This window comes from Toxorhynchites rutilus, chromosome 2, assembly GCF_029784135.1.
Source record: "Toxorhynchites rutilus septentrionalis strain SRP chromosome 2, ASM2978413v1, whole genome shotgun sequence".
Taxonomy (NCBI): domain Eukaryota; kingdom Metazoa; phylum Arthropoda; class Insecta; order Diptera; family Culicidae; genus Toxorhynchites; species Toxorhynchites rutilus.
Window position 1 is genome coordinate 49,497,495 of NC_073745.1, and position 17,904 is coordinate 49,515,398.

General features: G+C 38.6%; 1 protein-coding gene across 1 annotated transcript in view; it reads left to right on the plus strand.

Annotated features, from left to right (window-relative positions):
• The first annotated feature begins 2,947 nt into the window (after window positions 1-2,947).
• The window catches only part of LOC129768080 (chitin deacetylase 1), a 51,905-nt gene continuing 36,948 nt past the window's right edge, over window positions 2,948-17,904 (plus strand). The window contains exons 1-2 of the mRNA XM_055769494.1: window positions 2,948-3,603; window positions 16,526-16,683. Coding sequence (XP_055625469.1) covers window positions 3,555-3,603; window positions 16,526-16,683 — 207 coding nt within the window. The 5' untranslated portion in view covers window positions 2,948-3,554. The remainder of the gene's footprint in view (window positions 3,604-16,525; window positions 16,684-17,904) is intronic.

Genomic DNA, 17,904 nt, shown 5'->3' on the forward strand with positions numbered 1-17,904 from the left:
GAGTTATTCATAGAACAGCAGCCCGATGTGTCTTGCAGAGCAGAGCAGTTGTATGGATGAATCGATCTTATTTCGACCGTGGATCGATCTCCATCGCTGATGATTGTTGCGTGGACGTAGCTATTCTGTAACAACACAAAGATGGTCAATGAGACCCCTGAGTTTTGAACTCACGATCGATCGCTTACTAAGCGAACGCGCAACCAATGTGGCTACGGAGACCCCCTGGTTTTGGTTTTGTCATTATTGATAGTATTCGTTTTATATAGTTTTCATAGTCTCGGGACTAAGGGCGCTATATTTTTTTTCAAGGAAAGCTGAGGATTTTTAACATAAAATTATTTTTTTGGACCATTTGGGCAACCTTGAAAAACCATAACTGAAAAACGAAAAAAAACGCCTCCGTGGTTTCGAGATATGTTATGTGAAAAATCCTCAGCTTTCCATAAAAAATATTAAAAAATATAGCGCCCTTGGTCCCGAGACCATGAAAACTATAAAAAAATACAATCAATAATGACAAAACCAAAACCTGGAATGTTTGCAAGCGTAGCATTTTTCCAAGAATGACTAGCTAATTAGCTTTAGTTTGATACGTCGACCGTCTAAATCGGTTGAGTAGTTCACATGTTATGAATTTTTGAAAAATGCAATTTTTGGAAAAAAAAGGGGAAAAAGTCGATATGTCGGATCAGCCTAAAATGAAAATGGGCACCCCAACAAAAAAATTAAAAAATACGGGTCTAATGTTTTGCGATAAAGAACAACACTACCACTTTTCACGAAAATCTGAGAACCACTATATCGGTTTGCCATGGAATAGCTGTATACGTATATTGGAACGTTACGAACCGCTCCGAATTTATTTTGGATTTATTTTGAATGGTGATAAAGTAGAGAAGATCCGAGCAAGATGACGGTTTAAATAATCCTTCGACGATCATTTATTCAACCTTCTCATCTCATACTCTAAGCATGGTGAACAATATGACCAGAATATTTCAAAGCGGAAGTTCGGAGCTATTTACTTTGCATTCGTCCGTTTTAAGATTGTTCAGGACACTTTTGGATAACTTTTTTGAGACAGATATAAAAAAAACAATCTGAACAACGTGCATATATGCACTCGTGCACACTCTTTACAGATACACGGGCCAGAGGTTGTGCAGTCCACTGATGATTCAACAAGAGCCAAAGATTGTTCCGCTCATGACAACTCTACAACGTGCAGTTCGATCAGGAAAATTATGTCAGTTTGGATAACGTTTATGTAGGTGCCGCGATTGAATTGTTGGTCAATGAATATTTGGTTGTATGTAAAATCTTGCATTTAATTTCAATGATCCTTTGATTATCAACATGACGAATATAGATCCAACTAATGTCATAAAAAGGAAGTATATGTGAATTGTTCTCCTTCTACAAAGTCTTCCGAATATTTGCGATCGAAATCGAAAAATTGAGGATATTGATAACGAGTTTGGGGAGATCCGAAACCTGGATTTTGCTTCACTGTAAACGACCGCAAGGATACTTCTTTTTTTTTGGGGTAAAATTTTGTCACTAAAAAGGAGTGTTGTCACTTTTGCTTATCCTAAGTTGAAAAATATTATTCCTATATTTTTGATTTTGCCGCAATACTAAGCAATCGTTGAACGATTGTTTTCAGAATACAATTTGAACAAAACAAAACTAAGAAATAGAACAGGAACAAAAACTATGCGCGGAATTCTAGCCTCCAAAAATTATGTAGACATGCATAAAGAACAGTCAGGGTTAGTAAGAATCACACAGAATGTAAAACAAATGTATAATGTTAATAATGATCAAACAGATTGAGGAAATTTAAAAATTCTACGGTACTAACGTATTAACGCCAACGAAGCTCAATTTTTTATGAGTTTATTTTTTTATATAAAATTTATTCTGAGGGTAAAGTAATAGGGTGGCAAAGCTCCCATGTAACGAGGATAAGGAACATAGACGGTCCCAATTCATCGAGGTGACGCAATCCGAGTCGACCGCCGACTCGCTGTCAGAAGCGGCGGCCTCTCGCAAGCAAACCTGTTTCCTCAAATTGTAAACAATAAATTTCACTAAGAAAAAAATAAATTCATATTGAAAATAACGCTCCGGTGGCAGTAATACGTAAGTACCAATGCTAAATAATGACACTGTCACTGTATACCCTTATTTGTATTGTTAATATAAAAAAATGAGAAAAAATAAAAGAAAAATCTGCCAGTTTTTTCAAATTTTTTCCAGCTTTTTTAAAAATTTGGTTGGCATCTCAGCTCCAATGGGACATGCACTTGTCTGGAGATGTGCGAAATGTGTGAAATCAAACGGGGATTGTTTTGGATAAAAAATTTCTGAAGTTCTCCTGAAAATTGTGTGTTTTTGGACAGCCAACCATAGCGTCAACGGACCCATCAGCAGATAACGATTCCAGGTTGCTTAGGGACAGAGGGTATACTCAATCGTAGGCAGGCCGAGTGATTGGATCCTTCAAAAATATACGTTAACATAAGTTATGAATTTACTTTTCAGCTCCTATTTTCTACTCAGTTCCCCGACTAAGATTGGATGTAATATACCTACCTCATGCGCGATCAAGTCCTTGAAATTCTTGAACTAATGTCCCTCTCTACGATTCTCGAAATGCATCAAAAGAAAAGAAGAATGTGAACGTCCCCTGCGATGTCGAATCGAGGATGTTCGAATGTGCGGGCGAGAACCGTATCTTCTGAGTGCACTATCGCCATCACCTTCATTCACGTGGCGCATCAAGCCCCATGTCACCTGGGGAAAATCCACCCGTCACTCACTCTCGGAGTTCTGCCAACGCGTGAGAACCGTCTCCCCTGTTGGAGGTTTCGCTGAACGGTACAAAAGTGGGCAAAAAAAACTGCGCGCCATATAAAAGCGTGATTCTCGCCGAACGCTCTCTTGCGTTTACCAGGTTCGGTGTCAAATCGGACACCGTAAGTGTGCAGAACCACATAATTGTCTCGCAGTTACGCGGGCTCCTAAAACCCAGCTGCGGTCAAGCTAAGCACTCTCCACTCTCCTTCGCTCAGTTTTCCTCCTTTTTTTCTTCTTCTTCTTCCACTGTCGCCGTCGAATCGCGTCGAGACGAGCGGCGCGAACCGAACCGTTGTTGCTCCAAAAAGGCAGTCCTAGTGGCCAACCGACGCCAGTGTGCTTTCAGTGTGATTCAGTGTCTCAACGCCAGCGCCAGCAACATTCGCTGGGTCCGAACCGAACGTTTAGCACAGGATATTATATCTTCCTTTTTTTTTTGGTTTTTTGAAAGTGTGAACTGGGTGAACAACAACTCGTGAACGGAATTGGTATATTGTTACTAGTGCGTTGAGTGATCGCGAAAATTCGCACACGGACAGATTGGCGACGAACACAAGCCGGATTTTCCGAGTGCCTTTAGGTCATAAGTTTTCTTGAAAGTTTCTCCTCGCGCAGGAGATTCTTTTTTACGTAGCGTCAGAGTTTGAAATAATTTGTACACCTGAGGGGTACACCCAGCAGCGGTAAATATGGCGAAATTGGTTGCCATAATTTGCGTCCTGGCTTTAGTGGCTTCGGGTGAGTATTTTTTATGGTTTTTGCTTTCCACTTAGTGAATAAATACTGAAAGTAACCGGTGAGAAGTTCCCATGTCAACAGGCGACGAACCTGCAATCTTGATTTTGATTGTGTAATCGTTCATCGAACACGTTTTGTTCCTTCAGAGATACTTCTCGGTGAAAAGTGACAACTTCACGAACGGAAACATCAATCTGATTTTAGAAAATAGTCAATATGCTAAGTTCTCCACACAAAAACTCTAAAAAAAATTAAGTGACTGCAATGATTTCAAGCGACGAACTTTTCCACATGAACATCGCTTTTTTATTCAACCTCGGGGGAGACTAACCAATGCATCGTATAAAGATGGCTCTCATCCGAACAGGTCAAGCGATATTCAAATTCACGCAATGCTGTTTTTGTCGTTGTTTTGCAAGCACCAATTTGCCTTCGACTCTCAAACAACGGCCACATTATGTGCTGTGGCAAAAAAAGGCACACACTGCTAATTATCAATGTTGTGTTTGTATGCGAATGTTTGCACATTATACCATTCGCTTTTTGTGTACTTTTTTTGGCATGGCACTTTTGAAAGTTGTTTTTCTTCTTCACTCCGTTCAATTCTTTGCTTTTTTCCATTTTATTCATGCAACTTGTCGAGTGTTCTCGGCTTTTACTATCGGTGGTTTGATTTAGCGATAGTGTTTGCTATTTTATTTCAAAATATACTTCATTCGTGCTGCAAGATTAGGAGGCGAACGAAATATAGCGTGCAGTTTGGCTAATTGGTTGTGCCCCGGAAACCTACATTTGGAGGCGAACATGTTACCAGTGTCAGTTCCGCCTTTTCCAAAACTGAATGTGTTTTTCTATTTTTGGAAAAACTCATGTTTTCCTGCTAACCTCCTAGGAATTCATTGCTGTCATTCCACTCACACACACACACAACAACCGGTGATAAACTAACATTTCACATGTCGTTGCCGCGTGACATATTTGGCAGCCTCTCTGTGTCTCGCAGCATGTCCATACAGATTCGGAACAGGTTCGCTCACAAATAACACACATAATAATCGGCTGTTTCTTCTTTCGCTGCTCTTCGAATCAGCCTCCGTTTGTCGTAGATTTCATAATACACCTCAATACAACCTTTCTTATAAACTCCACGTCCACAAAAGCCGCGTGTGACATTCACAAAACACCCCCTCAACATCGTCCCAGTCCCAGTCCCAACTGGTTTGCGGCTGGAGAGAGTTCCACTCGCATTATTATGTGGCCCGATAACACAAGATACAAGCGATCAGCTCGAGATGCTTATTTTTCTCACCGTTTTTTCCTCGATTTCCAGCTGCAGGATTGTGTAATTTCAACATCGTCGTCATCCCCGCGACCCCGTCCGCGATGGCTGCAGACATACCCGGCTGAACCGCTCACCACACTTCGGTGCGGTATCCGGTATGCAAGCACATTGCGTTTTCGGTCTTGACATGAACCCTCCGAAACAGCCACGAAAAAAAAGTGAACAATAAATAACAAATTGCTCGCTTACAGTGCGCGCGTTGCAGCGGTCGGAACATTGGCTGCCATTGCGCCCAAAACGGGGTGCGGCCCGTTGACAGGTCTGCGTTACGGCGATGACGACGACGACGACGTAAACAAATTTCTGCACAATCCAGTTTTGTTGATACCCGATTTAGCTGGATGCATAAAAATGGAAAAAAAAACTCAATCAATAAACACGTAAATACGAGAGAGTTTGAAATAACTGGTATTGTGGCATGCAACTGACGCAATTTTTGCTTTATTCAGGGCAACCTTCTGACCTGATTTCGGGCGAGTGACTTGTCTACTCCGAACACTTGTGCGGTGGAAATTGTGAACCAACTTGCGGGGGAACAATTCTTTGGAAACGAGAGTTTTTCACATTCATAGTCGAAGTGAACAAGTCTTCAAACGTTAAAAACTGTACAGGGTGTAAAAAGGGTAGATTTCCGAAGCTATTCTTATAACAGCACAAACACACCACACACATGTGTCTAGAATTTAAATGCAAATTATTCATAGATTGCATGAATGAAGTAATTATTAGTCATTCGAAAACCGGTAGATGCAATCGTTTATGCATGTCGTGCATCTTGATGTACCTTGGTATTGCGACATCTGTCTTTCCAACATTTTCGTGCAAGTCGTCGACACGCAACGAACAAAGTATCGGCTAGTGTGGGATTAAGTCACAGCGTTTTGTTCAACCCCTTTTTGAAGTTTGATTTGAACAGGAATTAAAGAATGCAAATTCTGTGCTTTATTAATACTAGCAACTCTTACGTGGGATCATGCAAACATATTTTCGAAACACTCTAGTCTTGATGTTTTGCTTCATTATTCGGTAGTTCAGGTAGTATACATTCAACACTAGCTCAGATCGAAAAAATCGTTATTTTTGCTGTTCAGTTGCTATCAGACTTCTTTTCAATCAAAGCATCAAAACCACAAATTTTCAGGGATTTTTTTTTGCGAGCTTTATCATTTCTCAGTGTGAGAAAGTGTAGAATTAGGAGCTTTCACCTCTTTAGATCTTTTGATGAACAGGTGACGAATTGTCTCTCGAGAAATGTTTAACTTCAGAGAGTGCTTGACTTGAACCAATAAAATTGAGGTTGCTTCGAATCATTTTCCGCCTCATCCGATTGAAGAACTTCAATTTATGTGGAGTTCTTCTAGTTTTTCCGTGTCATTCGAAATTTCTCTAATTTCTACTTTTGCTTGGTGAAATGCTTCAATGTTTTCTCTTCGGCATTTCGCAAACTCTTAATCCAAAAAAAAACATTAAGCGATGAATCAAATGAGTGGTCGTCTACAAAATTGACACTGCAAACATTTTTCACAAATACATATGAAAACCATGACATCGTTGTCACTAATACATCTAGTTATAACTTGAAGTCATATTCGTCACACCTAAGAGATGGTGAGCAAAATTCAACTGGTCTTCTATAAATTGGACGATACTTATATTTCATCCTCTCGCCTCCATCTTTTGATTGTGATGAATTGACCAGGGCGCTTAGAAGTATATCCTAAGATGGGAAAATACGTCGATACCGCTCTGCAGCCATTTTCAAAGTATACTGTGTCTTATTTGTAAACAAAACACAATACACTTGTGCACTGTTTGTAAAACTTTTCGTCTTTCCTACACGTTTATTCTCGAATAAAGTGCTAGTATCAACTAGGATTGGGCGATCTTAGATCGATCCTTTTTCAATTTTCAATTTTTTATCGATTCTTTGTACTCCAAAAAATCAAGAACATCGATCTTTTCTTTTCGATCTTCCTATCTTTTCGTTAAAAAATTAGTGGTGTCCACAAATTATATTTACCCCACCATATTCACTAAACTGACAGTGAAAATTGTGACGAAATTAGATGGTTCAATTCACTTCAGAAAAGCATTCAATCATAGGACTTCGTCAGGATTCCAAATTTTAGACGCTTGTAGAGATACATCTAGAGATGTGTGCCATTTGAGAAACCTCGAAGTCCCGCCGGATCAAGTGAAATCTGCTACAAATAAATTGAAGTGTTCAATGTCTAGTCCCGATGGCATCCCAACCTATATCCTCAAAAAATGTTGCGAGGAGTTGATTTGTCCTGGTTTGCGTAAGCAATATTGATGCAGGTGCTCAAGTCGACACCGTCTACACAGACTTGAAATCAGCCTTTGATAGAGTTGACCACGGAACACTGCTGGAACGATTAGGACGAATTGGTGTCTCCGAGGATCTTGTCAGTTGGGTTAAATCGTACCTCACGAATGGTATGCTCACCGTTAACGTTGGGTCGGAAAGATCGGAACAATTTTCGAACCTGTCTGGCGTGCCACAAGGGAGCAATCTGGGGCCCTTGCCATTCTCAATGTTTATTAATGAGCTTTCTATCGTACTACCACCTGGTTGCCGATTGTTTTACGCCAATGACGTCAAAGTTTACGTGGTCATCAGAAGTTTTGAAGACTGCCATGCTTTACAACGGCCGCTGAATCGTTTCTCTGAATGGTGTACACGGAACATGCTAACGCTAAGCATTCACTAATGCAATGTTATTACGTTTCACCGCAAGCTGAATCCGATAATATTCGATTATACAATTGACGGACAGTCTCTCGATCGTGTCCCTAAAGTTCGTGATCTTGGCGTTATCCTAGACTCAGCATTTACCTTTGCATTGCACTAGAACGACATGATATCTAAAGCCAGCCGGCAGCTGGGATTTATGTTTAAAATATCCCGAGAATTTAATGACCCACTTTACCTCCGGTCTCTATACTGCGCTCTGGTGAGATCGATTTGGGAATCAAATTCCCAAGTATGGTGTCTATATCAGCCAACGTGGACCGCTAGAATCGACTTGATACAAAGGAAATTTATGAGATATGTCCTCCGTCGTCTTCCGTGGCGAGATTCTGTGAACCTACCCCGAAAACGAAGATCGATGCCGATTGTTGGGACTTCAGACACTGCAGAGAAGGAACATTGTTCAAGCTGTGTTCATTGCGAAAATTTTTAACGGAGAAGTCAACGCACCTGAATTATTAGGACAACTCAACATTTAAGCTCGTGAACGACCGCTTCGCCAACGAAATTTTCTGCTGCTTGAGCCCCGGAACACTTTATACGGCCTTCGCGAACCAATGCGCTTCATGTCGGCTAGTTTCAACGAAGTCTTCGTCCATTTCGATTTTGCCTCTACTGCGTCTGAATTTAAGCACCGGCTCCAGGACCTGATTAGGTACCACTGACAACGAAGACTGCTATGGACAACGGCACAGTTCCCACTCAGTTTCATCTGCTTTTTTATGATCTGACTACAGGTTTAAGCTTACTGTTATTTTATTTACTGTTATTATTCGAGATGTCGCGTTCAAAATTTACTGTTTGTTTATGTATAGATTGTTTGTAAAGTTTGTTTGTAAAAAGATGTGGGGTTTTTACGCCTTCTCTTGGTTTTTCCCCATCATATTTTTATTAAGACAACAATAGTCAGATGAATAAATAAAGAAATAAAGTAATCATAAAGTAAAGTAACATGTGGGCCAGCTAAAGCGTTCTTTTCTAGAACTTGGATTACTACCAATGTCCTGGAAAAAAGATGGTAGAGTTTCGATTCACATAGCATGCCCTGCCAAAACTATTTCTCAAATAGTGACGTCAGTCGTTGTGTTTTCTTTGATTGCCCACCGCATCCGTGTGAAAATGCTTTTTTCAATAAGTGTGTTATCAATGAAAAAAAACATACGTATCCCGCGTATAATAAACATAACGTGATAGCATGCAGTGAACATTTGTAAAATCACGTCGAAATAAACCAACAAAAGTGATATTTTAGTGAAACATTTTTACTCCCCCAGGGCCATAGAAACAAACGAACTTATCTAATTTTAATGATACCATATTAATATTACTATGGCTGTCAGTGTGGGTGTGTGTGATGTGAGAAAAATGGTCTTCAATTAAGCAGCGTTCCACTGAAAAAGTTACTGCTTTTGAAGACTAAAACTACGACTACACACTGGGTTTTTTCTCCATATTAATAAGGGAAATAGGCCACAATACAATTGTCATCTGTTAAAAGACAAAAAGTTGCAAGATTTCATGAGAAATTTGGCTCAAACCATCATGAAACCGTGAGTATTTTGAACATTGTTTTGTTTCTTCTATATACACTTCGTGAAGAACGCAAATAATTACGAAACCATATTTCGGTCGCCAATACAAATATACTTCGCCTACTGCTTCACCTGGATATGTACCTCATTGGATTACTACCAAGATTTCGACTAAATTCCAAACGTCTGTCACGGTTGAGTTTTATAGAATCACTAGCTGACCCGGCAAACTTCGTCCCGCCCAAAATTTGTGTGTTGTTATCAATACCTTCAAACATTCACGTATATTACTATTAGCAAGTTCATGGGTTCAATAGCAGAACTGTTCATTGATTGATCTTCTAATCGATCCCGTTGAATTTAACTTTTACTATAAAATTCCTAGTATTTCAAAAACAAAACTCATAATTATAATATCAGATTATTTTGAGACACAATTCTCGTTCAAGATTTTTCAACCACTTGCAAATAACATGTTTCTCCGTTACATGTAATAAATGTTTTATACAGAAAATATTATAGAATAAAGACTGCCCTAAATGGTCAAAATGCTTCCTCGAGTTCTACTCTTATCAACACATCCGGCGATCCTTTTTTTTTTGTATAGATAGAAGAAGATATAGGAGTGCGTTTCATCACATCAAAATTCATTTCCAGTTTCATACAAAGATCAATTTCGCTAGCTCGAGTAATGCAGAAATTTGTGTTTCATTTGTATGGCAGCCCCCCCTTAGAGAGTGGGGTGGAGAGTCTAACTACCATAGAAACATTTATTGTGCCCTAAAACCTCAATATGCCTAATTTGGTTTCATTTGCATGAATAATTCTCGAATAATGCAAAAATTTGTGTTTCTTTTGTATGGTGGCCTTCTCCTTAGAGAGGGGGGTGGAGAGTCTAACCACCATAGAAACATTTATTGCACCCTTAAACTTTTAGATGCCAAATTTGGTTTCATTTGCTTAATTAGTTCTCGAATAATGCAGAAATGTGTGTTTCATTTGTATGGCTGCCCCCTCTTAGAGAGGGGGTTGGAGAGTCTAACCGACATAGAAACATCTATTGCATCCTAAAACCTCAATATGCCTAATTTGGTTTCATTTGCATGAATAATTCTCGAATAATGCAAAAATTTGTGTTTCTTTTGTATGGCGGCCTTCTCCTTAGAGAGGGGGGTGGAAAGTCTAACCACCGTAAAAACATTTATTGCACCCTAAAACCTCAATATGCCTAATTTGGTTTCATTTACTTGAGTGATTCTCGAGTAATGCAAAAATTTATTTTTTCACAGTACACATATGTGATCGTCCACGAAAAAAGGGACCTAATACGTGATTTTTGGCAAATTCACTTTTTCAGCGATTCGGGACCCGAAAGCCATGAAAAATCGTTGAAAACAACTCCAAAGTCTCTAATTCGAATATTGACGCCGCAAATACAGTTTTCGTACAATCCCGATAAACATATTTATTTCGAAACGCATGAAAAAATTTACGAAATTTCATTTTCTTTTTTTAAGCGATCTGTTTGCTGTTTCTTTAGCATCAACGTTGGTTTTTCTTTTCAAACCACTTCTGCTCTTCTTCTGCTCATTTTCGATTTTTTCCAACTTTTCGAGGATCTGAAACCATTACAACAATTTTTAGATAATAATTATTATGGAGTATCAAAAATTCTACCTCGTCTTCTTCAGCATTTTTGCTCTGTTTTTTATTTCGAATCATTTCCGCTTTTTTCATCTTCTTTACAGCAATGGTCTCTTCAATCGGTTCAGTGAAAATAATAAAAAACAAATGTTGCATAAATTTTGAATAATAAACGTAATTTCTCAATTCAAAATCAAACGCATTTTGCCTCACCTTCTTCAGATGAGAATTTTCTCTTCTAGGCCTTTTTTTCGTGCTGTTCGCATCGCGTTTCCTGGTATTTTTGATGTAGAACTACGTCTTCAATCAAGGTTGTCAAATCAGAAAACAGGTCCCGTTTTTATGAAATAAAGTTAATGTCAATAACTATTTTTTCCACGAACGCATTTTGGCAATTTACATTCCAAACGAATTGAAAATTTTCTAAGATTTGTTTTTATGCTATATTACAGTCCCCTGGTGTGTAAATGGTTCAACTTGATGAAAACTAGAAGCATTTCCATTTCCCCATACATTTGTTCTGCTCATTTGTGAGCTTCCAAACCCGTGTCGTCAAGAACGAGCAACTTATAAGCACCCCCATTTGTATCTGCTCCCGTGTGCACCGGCCCTGTCGCAATGCAACAATCACCTAATGTTTTGACGATTGTTTGGTGGTGTAAACTATGCAGCCGCGATAATAAATATGCTTAGGCAAATAACATCGTTAACATCGCTTGTTTTCCGTCATCATAAAGGCTTCGTTGGTGCCTTTGACATTGCATTGAACTGACGCTATGGCGAAGCAGGAGTTAAGGTTGTGCACCACATAATTATTCTATGAATATCAAGCTAAACCATAATAACTGTCGTGCTGGAATGTTGTGAGTTACTTGGGTTCGCGCGCCAATCGCAAAACTGCCTTCAACAAGAATGGTATTTGCGCCAATCTTGATGATAATGAAGCAATACAACTTTCGAGGTTATTGACATTAATACACACAATTTATTTGGATTATTTAGACACCAAGAAAATAAATATCGTTCTAGAATTTTGTATGTGATTGGGTTTCGCTTGCCAGTAACAAAACTTCCTCCACTAAGGATAACAGCTGCGCTTATCTCGAGCATGAGAAACAACTTATTTCGAGGCCAATAATATTAACAGAAGCAAGAATAGCGCAAAATGATGAGAAGTGTTCATATTCTTAGTCGCTTCAAGCCCTGAGACAATACTGAATGACATGAATGACATACTCGCAAGTATTGTCATTGTTGTTTTTTCCATGCGGTGTCAAAGAAAGATTGACGTAGTTATGAGATGTGGAATAATGTTGCTGGTGCAACAAGTATACAATCACATGTAGCCGAGTGTATGTCTATTGCGAAAAAGGGTACCGTAATAGCTTTCGAGGTAAATTTTCAATTATCGTGAACTGAACCATTCTACTAAACAGTTATTTCTAAGATTCGCAGCATTCGAAAATAATATCCGAAGTTATTAACAAGCAGCTCGAATAAAATAACAGCGTAGTTCCACATCAACGTGTCTTGGACACAACCTCCGATAATTTTTTTCTGAACTCTTTTCTTACTTTTTGGATCGATTTTTCCAGGCTTTTCGGCAGTTTCTTGGTCACCATTTAACAAAAAAAATATACGAAAACTCTTGAAAATAATGTACAAAGCACTTCTCGGTGAAATTCTACACACTCAGCTCACCTTCGTTTTTTGTTTTTTAGGCAGGGGTTCTTTTGGCTTCGGAGCTACCTAGTCTTTTTTGTTAGGATCGGAAGATAAATTGTTTAAAAAGGTACAATTGCCGTTCAAGAGACAACCCTTCCGGTTGTAGCTAATGGATGCCAGATAAGGGAGGAATTTCAGTCGTCACTTAATCAAAGCTCACTTCTTCAGTGTCTTGAAATTCTTTACACGTGTTGCCATCTTTCGTAAACTAAACACTATAAAAGGATGTTTTAATGCTCAGAGTGGTTTACGAAGTTGTTTCGACCATCCAAACCGAAATACGGTTGATAGTTTGTAACGCAATCTCGCGGAGTGATAGTAAAAACTTTAAACGCGTTTTTCTCGAAATGTTGAAATCACGGACTAGACGTAGCTTCGTAGACGATCACATATTAGGGTCAATTTTCATTTGAAATTTTCGTTTTAAAAGCGTGCTTATTTCACCAGAAAATTCGTTACCATTTTACCTTCACAGAAATGAAACATGAAGCTCTATGTAGTCTATGTCGAATTGTGTGGCAAGCTTGCACCATTTGCACAACGCAATTGGATTTGAGCCAAACGGATTACAGAAAGCAATATAGCGATCAGTCGTCCGTGTTCCACATAAAACACTGCGTACGAGACGAACAATGTTTATGCTGCTCTCGCAGTTTTGTGTTAGTAGACAAATGTGATTATTTCGTATCTTATGTTTGAAAATGTGACATGTTTGTTTCACATGATGTTCAAACATCATGTACAGTCTCTCTTGTATTTTCACCCAAGCAACGGCAATGTGTAGAGTAAAAGAAGCGAATTAGACACACCACCACCACTCAACACACGGTGTGTTAGTGTGTTGACATGGAAAAGAGAGGGGAAGAATCTATCATGACAATGGGTGCTTCGTCTGAAATTTTGGGCAAATAAAATACTTCTCTTTATCTGTTCTGAACAAAATAAGCTTCAATTGATATCAGAGTCCTTCACAATTGATATCATTATTTAGTCCACGCATCAAATTATAAGTTGAATTTATGTAACATCCGCTATTATCAGCTATTTGAACAAGTACTAAAATTTAATAGAGCGTGGCGGAGACGTTTAGTTTCCCACATCAAAATACCAAGAATAGGTGTGAACTTTCCTGAAAACATCCATCGAAAACAAACTTTTGGGTATTTATTTATTTATTCATTTGGCCAGCTTTCGTATGACGTCGCCCCACTGTGCACTCGGTTCTCGAAAATTCAATTTTCAACATACACGGAGAAAAAAATTCTCATAGAAAGCTTCTTTCTATTCAGAGGCTGTTGACTTTTCACGGGAAATTGCTAAGGATTATTTAATCAGTCTTGGAAAATGTGCATGAATTCATGGCATCTGAGTTCACGTAATTTTTTCAGTACGAACTAAATTTCTGTTTCTGTGAAAAAGTGCTCTTCAAAGATTTTTTTTTAGGAGGAATTATGTTTTTCCGTGCATGAAATGAAACGCAAAGCATACTGCCACAACGGGTGGTATGTTTGGACATGATGTGCTTGAGTTATAAACATCGTGTTTGTTTATGATGTGAGAAACGCATGTTTATGTTTGAGTATCATTGTTCGTGTTTGGGGTAAACATCGAACACTAGCGAAAAGCATGTTCGTGTTCAAACAAAAACATGGAATTTTTACATCGCGTGGACATGTGTAAGTGTTTTCCGGAAGACTGATAGCGATCCGTTCGTGTAATTCTGGCTCGGTCAGATTACAGAACATAGGAGAGTCGGTGATCAATAGACGAATCTGTAATTTCAGAGGAAATAACACTACCGATTTCCTCAGAGCGTATTTTTTCGACTAACCAAAGTAAAGATGTGCATATGATGTGATCCTCGCTTTTGCCATTCAATATCATACATCCAGCAACTCCATGTTATTATTTCATTCCCGAATCACAATTTCTTGCGTAGCTGTGCAGTCGCCAGCAATGTCTCCAACAACATTCGCATTGGATACACACACGTGCTCTTCAGCTGGTGTTTTATCAGGATTGATGATAATAGCGTGATTTTCATTTTCAAGCCGAGCACGTATGATTTGAAGAATTTCAATAATCCATTGCGCACACTCAAAAAGCTCGCCTGCGATGCACCTGGCTTTGAACGAGGTGAGGTTACTTGCGCAAGTTCGATGAAGTGAACTTTGCAACATTCAGGTAAATATTCTATCCGAATAAATGGTATTAGAGTAACCATGTTTTTTGTATATGCTCTAGAATCTCGCTGTGTTATACTGTTCTATTATCTACGATTGATTAAGTTCAAAATATTGAAGTTGTAGACCAATTTACTCTTGTAATTATAAAGCTTCTCATTCTAACCCAGAAAATGTAGATCTCTGACAAACAAAACCATTTTAAAGTTCATTGTATTGCAATAGAATGTGCTGTTACCGAATAACGAATTCGGGTATTGAAATGTAAGTAAATTAACTATTTCTGGTTATATTCGAATGCTTTGCGATTATTTCGTGGACAGTCTCCAGTCATTTTGAGGGTTATTCTCCTGTTTTGGCTATCGATTCAACTCGATAAATCTACGGTTTACAGCTTCTGAAATACGTTAACACTAGTGATTAATCCAACATTTTCATATGGTATATTGTGGTTTCTATCGTTTCATCACGGAAGGAATTTTGTTTTTTCCAGTTGGCATGTTTAATATACAAGGAGGTAAGTAAGGAGGAAGTGATGTTACACATTGAATATTAATTTTCCCATCTTATGATTAAGAAACTCCTATATTGATTTTATCAATTTATCGCGATGCCAGTTGCATTTTGCCATTAATGCAACATGTAGAAACATTTCCTCACAACTCTGCCTAGATATCTAGAAGACATAAATATCCTGTCATACCTTTAAACCAGTAGCAGCAAATATACTTGTTGACAGCTTTAATCATATCTCATTACGATTCCCAAACCGGATACCCGTACAGGGTACGATTTTCAATGGAAGCTTTCGATTTCAACAAGACACGGTAAATGTCAATGACTGTGGGCTCGACACAATGATGACCGGCAACTTTGTAACGGCCTGGGAGAAGCATCAGCACTTGTGGCAGTGGGTAGCAGCTCGCGCGAAACTTCGCCGCCAAAGGCCAATTGCAAGCAACGATGATTGAATCAATACACGTTTTGTGCGCGATTAATAAAGACGTGCGCCAAACCTCTATTTTTTTTTTTTTTTTGAGTGCCCGGTTCACTCTCCCCTATCACAACCGGGGCGCGTGAAGCATGCCAAATCGAGCAGAGCTTCAGGCAATATCAGAGTGGCAGCGGCGCAAGTTTGTATCTTGCTGTCGCGCATCCCACAGCCACATAGGTGCGCACATGCCGCAAAGGTGCGAATTTATGGCAGAGCACCGAATGCTTAAAGATCAAATGTCGTGGAAACATTAGTCTTCTTCTCGCGTTCATATGTCACAACAACATCATCATCATCATCATCATCAAATGGTAGGAATGCCGACTAGAAGGCGCCTCGATCTTGCATCACCTGAGTCGGCGGTGTTGTTCAAGAACAAAAAAATATGTTCGTACTGAATCAGAAAGTCGTGCCACGAAAACCATACTCATTGCACTTCAAATGCCTGTGCGACCGATCAATTTGTTTCCTCGTTGGTTCGAGTTTCGAAGATTCCCCACGAGCGAAAATATGTTTTAGTGACATTTGAGAAGCATCAATTGAACATTATGCTCTGGGGGCTGATATTTCACTTATTGAGATCTCATCAGTATTCAATATCGGAAGGATGGTTCACCTGATGAGCTCAAATGAAGAAATAATTTTCGAATCATTATTTTATTATCCTATTTACATTCTATTTCGAACAAGTGGTATTTATAATTTCCAATTTTTTCTCTCTTCTTAAAGCTACGGCCACCGGGCGAACAAAGCGACAGGCGGAGGAAACCAAAAAGGAAGAGTCATTCGAGAAAGAGCTTTGCAAAGACAAAGATGCCGGTGAATGGTTCCGATTGGTCGCCGGCGAGGGAGATAACTGCCGTGATGTCATCCAGTGCACATCGTCGGTGAGTAATTTCATGCATTTTCTCATGTTTTGGTAAGGTAAACTACTATTCAAGTCGAATCGTCTTGAATCACATGTTCTGAACTAGTCGTCAATCACCTCCCAGTTGAGTCGCTCATCAATGTTTATCAAAACACTCACGAGTGGTCGATAATAATATAATGGGTTGGGAAAATTGTTTTCACGTTGGAGGCTTTATTCAGCATAGTTAGAATGGTTCGATTTAGTTCAAATGAACACAGTTTGGTACGAAATTTTATCCTTCAAGTGCAACTCACAATAACTCGATCGTGTTTGCAAAAGCGAGATAACTAGGCGAGAACTATTGCAACATATTGGATTTCTATTCTTTAATCTAGTTAATAATAATATATAATATGTAATATATAATAATATATATTCTATAATAGTATTCAATTAATCATGACACGATAAGTTTCCGGTCCAGTGTGCAAATAGCATCTAGTGACTAAATGTTGATACTGATCTTCGAACAATACGTTTTAAAATGTGATGACAGTCTGACATTTTTTACACAAGTTACCTTGTCATAGATTCATCATCGCACTAAATTGAATTTTTTCCATTGATTTGAAGTTAGCGAAATTAGGTCCACAGAAGCGTGTGTAATTAAAAAAATAAATTACAGGAATATACAAAAATCATGTGCGTCTGTCAACAGCAGGGCTTTCAAAATAACAGACCTGAAACTTGTTTAATAGAGTATATTAAAATCGAACAATGTTGTTTTTACACCATTTTAGGTAAGGCATAATTAATGTCAGGAAACTCTGGATCGAAGACACCCCTGCTCTTTTTTCTAACGTTCTAAAATATGTTATGGTATTTTATAAGTCCTGCATGAATGCATGCTCAGTTTTGTTTCACTTATTGCTGGCCATTTTATATGCAGATCATGCGAATAAAATCATTCTAACGAGACTGCTCACTGTTGAGAAAAAAAATGTAAGGGGTTGTAGCTAGGAGACGACCGCATTTTCGACGTAAAAACTCCTCAATTATATTATACAATCCACTTGTTTACCACTTCAAATATTATTTTAGAATGCATCGAAATTTTTGAAATAACTTTTTAGTTTTTTTTTACTGTTAGCACTTCAGTAGTAAAAATTTTCATTTGAAGTTCGAACAATTTTGAACCATATTAGAGAATAACATGGATATCGCTACCAGACTGTGGATTTACATATTAGATATATAA